Source organism: Colobus angolensis, unplaced genomic scaffold, assembly GCF_000951035.1.
Source record: "Colobus angolensis palliatus isolate OR3802 unplaced genomic scaffold, Cang.pa_1.0 Scaffold54, whole genome shotgun sequence".
Lineage (NCBI taxonomy): Eukaryota > Metazoa > Chordata > Mammalia > Primates > Cercopithecidae > Colobus > Colobus angolensis.
The window spans coordinates 52,288-64,306 of record NW_012118932.1 but is presented as its reverse complement, the minus strand read 5'-3'; the positions used below and the strand labels follow the sequence as shown (position 1 = coordinate 64,306).

At 41.9% G+C, this 12,019-nt stretch overlaps 1 protein-coding gene across 1 annotated transcript in view; it reads left to right on the top strand.

Moving 5' to 3' along the window:
* Positions 1-12,019, top strand: part of LMLN (leishmanolysin-like (metallopeptidase M8 family)) — a 73,504-nt gene that overhangs the window by 56,792 nt on the left and 4,693 nt on the right. The window contains exons 15-16 of the mRNA XM_011961246.1: positions 476-635; positions 3,346-3,476. Coding sequence (XP_011816636.1) covers positions 476-635; positions 3,346-3,476 — 291 coding nt within the window. The remainder of the gene's footprint in view (positions 1-475; positions 636-3,345; positions 3,477-12,019) is intronic.

Genomic DNA, 12,019 nt, shown 5'->3' with positions numbered 1-12,019 from the left:
CCACCTCGCCCGGCTAGTTTTTTGTATTTTTTAGTAGAGACGGGGTTTCACCGTGTTAGCCAGGATGGTCTTGATCTCCTGACCTCGCGATCCGCCCGTCTCGGCCTCCCAAAGTGCTGGGATTACAGGCTTGAGCCACCGCACCCAGCTATTTTGTCAACTCTTAAAACATCTTTTTACTCAGTATAATTTTAAAACTATTTCATTCGTTTAGAACATTAGTCTAATTGAACATTGTAATACATAACTTAAGACTCATTTACTTACCTTGCTTATTTGTAGAACTATAGCAACCTTAAATTACTCCTCTGGTGGTTTATTACTGTCTTCTTTATTTGGTGCAGTGGATGAAGAAAAGTACTTTAGTATCGTGTGTTATATGGCATTAGAGGATTGCAGGATATTACCTGTGCACTTCCTCTTGTTTATACAGAATGTTTCTTACTTTCTTGTCTTCCCAATATTTGTTTTGCAGTACTTTGATGAACTCAGTGGGATACCTGCAGAAGATTTGCCTTATTATGGTGGCTCTGTGGAAATTGCTGACTATTGCCCTTTCAGTCAGGAATTCAGTTGGCATTTAAGTGGTGAATACCAGCGCAGCTCAGATTGTAGAATATTGGAAAATCAGCCAGGTTAGTGGGCTAGTGAAATGAAACTTAATACACATATTAAAATTGTGTATTAGCAATATCGAATAGTGGCTAAGGGCACAGACCCTAGAGCAGAGCGGTCTGAATTTGCTTTATCGTTCAGCTGCTCCCCTTATGTAAGAAGTGACTTAGCTTTTCTCTGCCTGTTTCCTCATCTGTACAATGGAGACAATACTTACAGAGTGGTGAGAAGTAAATGAATTGATGTAGTAAGTGCTTACAACTGTGCCTGACCTAGCGAAGGGATTGTTAGTGTGTGCATGCACACACTGTGTGTTAGTCATACCTTCCAGCTGCACGGCGCTTTCCATTTGGAAACCACTTTCATTCTTACCATTTTATTCTTCTGAAAACATTATGAAAAACATAAGGAAGATATTACTGTATTTCCCAGATAAGCGGATAGATACTAAGTAATATAGTTAATTTGTGTCAGTGCAAGATCCTCCAATGCCAACCTCTTTTTATTAAAATACCTTAGATAAGCTGCTTTTCCCTTTCATGGGGAATGTGCGTTTTATGTAAGTTAGAAGCAACATGTCACTCTTCAGATATCAAAACAATGTTCTTGTCTCATGGCCAGTAAGATATATTACTGTATTATTTGTTTCCTCCTAACACATATAAATAAATAAGCTATCAAAGGAATAAACAACTGGATATTCTGCAATAAGTTACTGCTCATACTAATTACCTTTGTAAACAGAAATGTTCTCACATCTGATGTAAGAAAGGGCAGTAAGTAGTTTTTCTCTCTGTGTTCATCAGAAGTTTTAACCTAGTCTCCACACTCCCACCCCATTCCATACTTTATTACAAACTAAGGCATTTAAATTCTAAATTTTTGTATTCTTACCTTTTACTCTTAAACTTGGCAGATGTAACTGGATTCCTGCAGTCATTTTTCCCGATCACTCATCTATTTAATGAATGTCCTGCCCAGGCACAGTGGCTCGTGCCTGTAATCGCAGCACTTTGGGAGGCCAAGGCAGGTGAATTGCTTGAGCTCAGGAGTTTGAGGCCAGCTGAGCAACCTAGTGAAACCCTGTCTGTATCGAAAATACAAAAAATTAGCCAGGTGTGATGGTGCACACCTGTGGTCCCAGCTATGCAGGAGGACGAGGCCAGAGGATTGCTTGAGTAGCCCAGGAGGTGGAGGTTGCAGTGAGCCGAGATCATGCCACTGCACTCCAGCCTGGGCAACACAGTGAGACCCCATCTCACATAAAAATACAGAATAAATAAATAAATAAATATCCTAACAACTTGTAACTACTCAGCAGTTCCGTATTAAAGCAAAAGAAATGCACGGATCTGTCAGCTATGCATTTGCCAGAGATATACTATCACGTTATTGTTTTAGAGTTAGAGTTGGCAAACTGTTTTTGTAACGGGCAAAATTATAAATATTTGAGGCTTTGTGGGTCGTCAAGTCTCTGGCTTCCTGATTCAGCTCTTCAGCTCTGCTGTTACAGTCTGAAAGCAGTTACAGACAGTATGTAAATGAATGAATGTGCTAGGATTTGGCCTGAGGGTTATAGTTTGCTGAATTCTGTTTTATTATTATTATTATTTTTAGGGATGAAGTCTCACTCTGTCACCCAAATTGGAGTGCAGTGGCACCATCATAGCTCACTGTAACTTGCAGCTCCTGGGCTCAAGTGATTCTCCTGCCTCAGACTCCCCAGAGCCAGGACCACAGGCAGGCACGAGGCTTGCTGTGTTACCCAGACTGGCCTCAAACTCTTGGCCTCAGGCAGTCCTCCCTCCTTAGCCTCCCAAAGTGTTAAAATTATAGACTTGAGCCACCACGTCCAGCCCTGAACCCCATTTTAGACACTGATCACTATACTTTTCAAAGACTCTGATACTCAAAAGAAGTAAAGAATTCTGTTTTATTCTAATTTGCATTTTTTCTTAGCTTATATGTTAAGATTTATCAAAACTGACGTAAAACACTTATCTTTATAATATTTCAAAATGGGCTAATTGAACTCTCTACTTCCCAAAATAAAACTTATTGGGAAAAGTCTAAAGAGAGGAAATTATTGCTTGGGTTTAAGAGCTTTGTCCCTTTGTCCATTAGGTATTTAGAGGCCTTTCATTCCACCCTGTCCTCTCCAGGTTTGTGCTTAATGTGAGATTAGATCAGCATCCTACTAGGTTGGTGCAGGAGTAATTCTGGTTTTGCCGTTAAAGTAATGCAAAAACCGCAGTTACTTCTGCACCAACCTAATATTTATGGACTTCCAGGAGGTGCCACAAGTTGAAGATATAAGAAAGTTTTCAAAAGTTGCAACACCCCCCAAAAGTCTGCATTATAGAAATCACTTGGCCTCATACTATCATGGGTCATTTGGAGGTGCCTCCTATTTAGACCACCAGTGAAGATGGTTCTTATCTTGGTGTCTCGTGGTCTAGTGATTCTTAGTGCTAGTTCTATATATTTAACCTAGAAAACTTTGGGCCCAGTTTTATTCCCTTGTGTCTGATACAGTAGTTTTCTCCTGTTAATCATTAAGAACCTAGTGTGAGTTTGGAATCCTGTCTATCCTAATTTTTAAAATTTAAAATTTCCATGAAACATGTTTGATTTTTAAAGCAACTTTTAATCATAAAAATGGAATGCTTCAGTTTCTTGTTCTTTGAGCCAGAAGTCAATTTTTAAGGAGACTTTTCTTGTTTGCCTCAGAAATTTTTAAGAACTATGGCGCTGAAAAGTATGGACCTCATTCAGTTTGTCTAATTCAGAAATCAGCATTTGTTATGGAAAAGTGTGAGAGGAAGCTGAGTTACCCAGACTGGGGGAGCGGATGTTATCAGGTAAGCTTATGTTTGTTTTCAGTTATGCCAAATATTGTGTGATTTTATCCCTTTTATGGTTGTATATTTTAAATTATATTTTCACATTTTCATGTAATTAATTTACTGATCACTACTTTATCTTGTTTATGTAAATATTAGTTTAGATGCTTATGTTTTATGAAAATATTGTCATTTCTTTAGGAAAATTGCCTCTTAAAAATATGTATATAATCTCTGTAATGTTACTTCTGGGCATATATTCTGAGGAAGTAAATGGCAAATATGTGCTTTTGTTCTTGAGCAAATATTACTTTGTAATGGAAAAAATGTACAATTTTATTTCAAAAGGTCTGAGGACTGCCTGGGTTATAAGAATTAGTAAATCAGGCTGGACATGGCGGCTCACGCCTGTAATCCTAGCGCTTTGGGAAGCTGAGCCAGGAGGATCGCTTGAGCCCAGAATTCGAGACCATACTAGGCAACAAAGTGAGACCCTGTCTCTAAAAAAATAAAGAAAGAAGAATTAATATATCAGTTGCTGATTAATAATAGAGTGTTTTTTCCTTTGTAATTAGAAATCCAAAAAGGGCAAACTACAATTTTTTTTTTTCTTTTTCTCTTTGTTGAGACAGGGTCTTGCTCTGTCAGCTAGGCTGGAGTGCTGGTGCAGTCATGGCTCACTGTACCCTCCACCTCCTGTGCTCAAGCGACCTCCCTGCCTCAGCCTCCTGAGCAGCTGGGACTACAGGTGTGCACCACGCACCTGACTACGGTTTTGATTTTTTGTAGAGAAGAGGTCTCACTGTGTTGCCTGGGCTAGATTAGAACTTCAGGGCCCAAGCAATCCTCTTTTTTTTTTTTTTTTTGAGACGGAGTCTCGCTCTGTCGCCCAGAGTGCAGTGGCGCGATCTCGGCTCCCTGCAAGCTGCACGTCCCGGGTTCCCGCCATTCTCCTGCCTCAGCCTCCCGAGTAGCTGGGACTACAGGCACCCGCCACCACACCCAGCTATTTTTCTGTATTTTTAGTAGAGACGGGGTTTCACTGTGTTAGCCAGGATGGTCTCGATCTCCTGACCTCGTGATCCACCCACCTCGGCCTCCCAGAGTGCTGGGATTACAGGCGTGAGCCACTGCGCCCGGCCCAAGCAATCCTCTTGCCTTGGCCTCCCACAGTGCTGGGATTATAGACGGGGGCCTCCATGCCTCGCCTACTGTTTCCTTAATTATCTTATTTGCACATCTGATATTACATGACTGCATCACCTTATTCAGAACTTACAAAGATGTAGCCATTCTGTGACTTAGGAGCATCCAACGTAATGAATATTCTGCACCCTACAAAGGGTGTCAGGGAGGAGAGCATAAGCCTGAGAAATGAACAATAAGGCATTCCCGGGCCATTTCAGCTGCAAGAACTAAACGGACTTTTGTAACTGGAAATTTAACTGTTATCATTAAAGTTACTTATCAAATTAACTTTTTTTTTTTTTTGGTAACTGCTTTTTTTTGGTTTGTTTGTTTGTTTGTTTGAGACAGGGTTTTGCTCAGTCACCCAGGCTGGAGACGATGGCGCAATCATGGCTCACTGCAGCCACAAACTCTCAGGCTCAGGCGATTCTCGCACCTCAGCCATCTAAGAAGCTGGGACTACAGGCACAGACCACCACACCCGGCTGATTTTTGTAGAGACAGGTTTTTGCCATACTACTCAGGCTGGCCTTGAACTCCTGGGTTCATGTGATTCACCTGCCTCAGCCTCCCAAAGTGCTGGGACTACAGACATGAGCCACTTTGCCTCACCTGGTAATAGCTCTGTCAAGATATATTTCACATGCCATACGATTTATGGAAAATTAACTTTTTTTTTTCTTTTTTTCTCTTTTCAGACAGGGTCTTACTCTGTCACCCAGGCTGGAGTGCAGTGGGTACGATCTCGGCTCACTGCAAGCTCCGCCTCCCGGGTTCCAGAGATTCTTGTGCCTCAGCCTCCTGCACAGCTGGGATCACAGGCATGCACCGCCACACCCAGCTAAGTTTTGTATTTTTAGTACAAAAATTGGCCAGGCTGGTCTCAAACTCCTGGCCTAAACTGATCCTCCCGCCTTGGTCTCCCAAAGTGCTGGGATTACAAGCATGAGCCACCATGCTTGGCCGAATATTTCTTTTCTTTCTGTCACAAGATATTCTAAGCTCACTTTGTTCTTTGTCTGCCCCTGACGTGGAATTAACCATTTCTCTAAAGACCTCCAGTTACTTTCAGTGGAGTGTGGTGTTTAGAGACTAAGATCTGGGTGCTGATTACACTGTTCATTGCCATTGATAATAGCAGTTGGGAACTGGGAATACCAGTTCATCAGGCCCTCTTAGTAAGGCAGGAAATATATGTATATGTATCAGTACACTCTCCTGTGACTGTGTGTGTAACCATGAGTTTGCGTCAGTAAGGTTGGTTTGATTCCATTGGTGTGAGAACTTGTCTGACACCAAAGGATTTATTTTAGTTTTCCACCTTTTCACATTTGTACTTCCTTCACCAACAGTGAGAAATCCAGCTCCTGTCATCTCAGTATGTTTACTCATTTGATCTATCCACATCCTGTCCACTTTCTCCCACTCCCATCACCCTCCTCACCCGGCCAACTCTGCGTGACCTCCCGGTCACATGCCTCCCTCTGCCCCTCCATACAGATCACCTACCTTGCCTCACTTAACGGCTTTACACGTAATTGCTTTTGAGGAAGGGGAAAGGAGAAAGGGAGGGATTGCTGAGCTTTGTTTTCTTAAAATTGTGGCAAAATAGATATAACACAAAAATTTCCACTGTAACTGTTTTTACTTGTACAGTTAAGTGGCACTAAATACATTCATGTTGTCATGCACATCACCACTCTGTGTCTCACAGGTTTTCATGATCTGAAAAACTGAAACTCTGTACTAACTGAACAATCCCTCCCTGTTCCTCCTCCGCCAGCCCTGACAGCCTCTATTCTCCGTTCTCTCTCTGTAGATTTGCCTAATCTAGGTAGTCCTTATAAGTAGAATCATACAGTATTTGTCTTCTTGCACCTGACTTCTTGTACTTAGCATGGTGTTGTCAGGACGCATCCATACTGTGGCATGTATCAGAACAGTTTTCCTTTATATGTCTGAATAACACTCCATTGTATGGATCTGTCACGTTTTGAATCAGTTGACGGACACTTAGGTCGTTTGCATCCACCTCTTGGCTGTTGGGATCTTGCTGCAGTGAACACTGGCTTCCGTGTATCTGTCTGAGTCCCTGTTTTCAGTCTTCTCGGGAGTAGAATTGCTGTATCATATGGCAATTCTATGTTCAGCTTTTCTAGGAACTACCAAACTAGGTTTTTTGTTGTTGTTGAGGGGTTTTTGGTGTTATTTTGAGGTTTCTTTTTTATTATTATTAATAGACTTTATTTTTTAGAACAATTTTAGGTTCACAGCAAATTTGAGCAGAAGGTACAGAGAGTTCCCGTATTCCCCTGCTCCACACACACGTGGCCTCCCACACCGTCAGCATGCTGTACCACAGAGGTATTTTTGGTGCCATCGATGAACCCAGATCATCATCCAAAGTCCACATTCACATTAGGTTCACTCCGGGTGTTTTATGTTCTGTGGGCTTTGACACCTGTAGGATATGCGTCCATAAGATAATGAGTTGTTGAAATGGGCTTTGTTATAAGTTACAGATTGGCTGTCTGTGGCTAAATAATTGCTGAGACGAACATAAATAAGGATAAGTGAAATAAAAAGTGGGATGAAATGCTTCAGGTGCAAGTTCAAAGGGGACTGTATTATCTCTGTACAAAAGACACCTTGAGGCGCGTGTTTTCTTGTCAACCCTTTGTGTTCTTAGCACGTTTTTCCCGATGAAACTGAGGTCCTGGGCCTTACCACATCACCGTTTGTGCTGACGGCACCTTTTAATATGAATTTTTAAGTAATTTATATATTTATTAAATGAGTCAGCAATTCACATGGTGAAAAATTCAAAAGATGCAAAAGAATGTACAGGAAAAGCCTTTTTCCCAGCCCTGTCTTTCAGTCACTCATTTCTCCCTTCAGAGGGAATTAACATTACCAGTTTCTTGTATCCTTCTAAAGATAAACTCTGTGCAGGCACAAATTTATATTTTTGTTTCATTTTTTACACCAATAGTATCAAGTTACACATACTGTTCTGTGGCGTGTATTAAAGAGCCATTCTTAGTATCATCTTATATCATTCTAGCCCCGTGTCTGAACTGACTGTGGATGTCACAAGTACATTTGGTTGCAGTTTGATCACTCTGAATTCAGTTCATCCAAAATCCAGTTTATGAGCCTTCTCTCAACAACTCTGCATTTCAGCTGTGTTGCTTCCAGCACTGGTCCCAGTCTCTCTGATTAGAAACCAGAATGATTGTTTTCTACTCTCTGTTCTGTAAAGACGGATCAATACAGACTAAGTCTTTAGATTACTCCCCTATTGAAATCTCATATATCTATTTTATTTTAGATTTACCTTCATAGTTCAAGCCATTATCACTTCACAGTTTCCTAACGAATTTCCCTCCTCTCATCTTACTTCCATGACCACATTGATCCTTTTTAAATTTTAGTTTTGATCAAACTTATGCATGCAAGTACTTTGAAACTAATTTGTTGTCTGCTTCCAAAAAACTACAGCCTCAGGCCAGGCGCTGTGACTCACGCCTGTAATCCCAGCCCTTTGGGTCCAGCTGAGGCTAACACTTGAGGTCGGGAGTTCTAGACCAGCCTGGGCAACATGATGAAACCCTCTCTCTACTAAAAATACAAAAATTAGCCAGGCGTGGTGGCCGCATGCCTGTAATCCCAGCTATTCAGGCGGCCGAGGCACGAGAATCTCTTGAACCTGGGAGACGGAGGTTGCAGTGAGCCGAGATTGCACCACTGCATTCCAGCCTGGGCAATGGAGTGAGACTACATCTCAAAACCAACCAAACAAACAAACAAAACACACAAAAAACTAGAGCCTCTGTTATTACTTCCCTAACGTTTATTACTTCTTCCCAGAGTCTTCACTTTCAATTCTTAGTTGTTGTTTTGTTGGGGGTGGAGGAGTCAGGGGAGACTTACTATTTGCTTTCTTATTTTTTTTTTTATTATTATTACTTTTTTTGAGATGGAGTCTTGCTCTGTTGCCCAGGCTGGAATGCGGGTGGCATAATCCCTTGGCTCACTGCAACCTCTGCTTCCCAGGTTCAAGTGATTCTCCTGCCTCAGCCTCCCAAGTAGCTGGGATTATAGGCACCTGCCACCATGCCTAGCTAGTTTTTTTTATTTTTAGTAGAGACGGGGTTTCACCATGTTGGCCAGGCTGGTCTCGAAATCCTGACCTCAAGTGATCCACTTGCCCCGGCCTCCCAAAGTGCTGGGATTACAGGCGTGAGCCACTGCACCTGGCTTGCTTTTTTATTTTTAAAAAGCTTATATTATTCTTTCATGAGGTTTGAATTTCTGATGTCAGCTGTTGACTTTAGAAAATAAGAATTTAGTTGGTTCACCTCCTCCTCTTGCTGTGTTCACTTCCCATTTCCCCATCATATACTTCTTGTTTCCCCTTCCCCCAGTGGTGATTATGGATCAATGTGTGTTCACTGTTGACGTTACCATGACTATGCAAACGTGGCACCTGGTAGCACGCAATGATTACTTCCCCGTTCTCCCCAGTATTTCATTTTCTCTGGATTTAATATCTTGTTTTTTCATGAAATCAGTTTTCTTTGTCTTTAGCACTAATTTAGTTCTAAGCTGTTCTCCCAGTTGGGCTCATCTTTCAGTACAACCAGATGCCTGAGGTGTTCGATCCATTTCATCTTGGGGAAACCTCTTCTGAGCATTTCTGGCCTGTGCCCGCCTCGACTATGTAATCCTATGTTGGCAGCACAGCTGGCATCTTGGGATCTCGAGTCAGGGTCATCCTGGAGGTCCCTCTGGGATCTCACGTTAGGGTCATCCTGGAGGTTCTCTGGTCCCTCTGTCTCTCTCATATTGGATCTCCTACTTCATGGATTTTGTGTCATATTCTTTTTTGGATTTCTTTTTAATTTTAATGGAACATATCTTCTAGTGGAGATTTGAGGAGTATGTGACAGAGAACAGCGTTGAGACTTGCATGTCTGAAAGCATCACTGTTCTACTGTGACACCTGCTGATAGCATGGGAAGGTGGGACTTCACCTGCTTCACCTCTGCCCTCAGGGTCTTCAGCTAGGCCTGAGAATGAATGAAGTAGACATAAGCCCAATGAACAGGGGGAAAACATACACATTTATTTAATCTAAGTTTTACATGACACAGGAGCCCGCATGAGTAAATGAAAACTCAAAGAAGTGGTAAAACCTATATACTTTTATACTACATTGAACAAAGGGAGACAGTTATGGAAAAGTAAAATGTAGGGGGAGGCTAAAGAAAGCTAAGAATCATTTTAAGAAGGTCTGTTTGTACCAAATTCTTTGGCTTTGACTACCTGTATTGGTGATAAGAAGGTTTCTTTTCTGGAAAAGGAAGGACCTTATTCATGTGGGAGTTTTATGTCCTGCTTTCAGGAGAAAAGGGGGAGGTCAGGACAGTGTTGTTGGGTCTGCTGTGTTTAAGTCCCTTTAGCTGGAAACCTTTGTGCCAAAATAGCATATTTTGGAGTGGTGTGTTCTGCCATCCTTCAATAGCTTGGGTGGGTAGCTTTCTTTTTGAAAATTATTTTCCTAATGAATGATTGGATGCAGGAAAAAAAAAGAAAGAAAATTATTTTCCATCAGAATTGTGAGAGCATTTTTCCTTTGTATGCTAAGTCTCAATGTCATTCTGAGTTTCGATTGCCAGAATCTTCCTTCTTTCTTCTCTGGAAGCTGGTAAATTCTTAATTTTAGCTTCGCATACCATATCCCCACCTGCCACAAGCCCCAGTATTCCAAAATTCAATGGGTTGATTCTATTTTTGGTGATCATTAACAGCCTGTTCATATTCAAGAAGTGACTGGGGCCTGGCACAGTGGCTCACGCCTGTAATCCCAGCACTTTGGGAGGCCGAGACGGGCGGATCACCTGAGGTCAGGAGTTTGAGAGCAGCCTGGCCAACATGGTGAAACCCCTCCTCTACTGAAAACACAAAAATTAGCCCGGTGTGGTGGTGGGCGCCTGTAATCCCAGCTACACAGGAAAAAAAAAAAAAAAAAAGAAAACAGAAAAAAGAAGTGGCTGGCAGCCAGTTTGGAAGCTCTGAGCACACACAGGGCTTGCTGACTGTGGGCTTCACTATAGGGCTCCTTCCTTCCAAAACGTTTAATATCTGTGTCTTGAGGGGTTTCCCTTTTGACTGGTCAGATTTGTCAGAAACTACCAGTCTCCTGCCTGAAGTTTATATGCTGTGAGAGTTCAAGGAAGTAAGTCAATTTCAAATGCTAAGTAGTCTCAATATGTAACCTGTAAACTTAAGAGTCCTTATTTTCATGATGGCAGCCCAGCTCTCACCAGTACTTAGTTTCCCCCAGAACAGAAAAACTCTGTTTTACCCTTTCCAAAAAATAAATCTCTATGGTTCTGCAGAATACAAGAAGCCTAGTGCTGGCATGGGCTTCTGGTGACGTTTCAGGAAGCCTACAATCATGGCAGAACGCAAAATGGGAGCAGGCATATCACATAGAGAGGGAACGAGAGAGGAGGGAGGTCCCGATCTCTTGAACAAGCAGATCTCTGGGGAATTTATTCCCATGGGGAGAGCACCAAGCTATTCATGAGGGATCCATCCCCATGACGCAAACACCTCCCACTAGTCCCCACCTCCAACACTGGGAATCACATCTCAGCAGAAGATTGGAGTGGACAAATACCCAAACTATATCAGCTGGGTTCAGAACAAACAGTGGTCCAGGTGAGGAGGAGGAATGCTGGGGTCTGTTTCTGAAATAGACTTTTATCTAATCCTTTTAATTGTAGCCCTTTACTTCTTGGTACCGGGTACGGGTGTGGCAGTCCTGAGCCTTCTTTGTGTTCTGCAAATCAGTTTCTTCCTGGCTCTTCCTGCTGTTGGATTTTTGACTCAGCTTTCCTGAGTCTATTATGTCTGCTACTACTTGTACATCTACCCTCCTGCCCACACGTAATTCCCAGAATTCCACAATGAGAATACTTCAACTTCAGCAAGGGAGTTTTCCTCTTGTCTATCAACACTCTCATACAATTCTCATCTCTAAGCCATGTGCATTCTGCTTCCCAGCCTGTAATATCTGCCCTACGGTGATCCATGATCCAAATCCTGGGTACATCCTTAGGATACAAATGCTTTCTTCCATGAAACTTTCTAATATTTGTTCTTGTTTCTACCATTTATTGACTCTTGATCATAAAATAGTCTGGTACTGTTCAGTTTTTGCTTTTTCTTCTAATTTCAAAATACTGTTAGTATTTTATTAAAAAATTATTATTTTTATTATTATTATTATTTTTTGAGACGGAGTCTCACTCTGTCACCCAGGCTGGAGTGCAGTGGTGCGATCTCAGCTCACTGCAACCTCC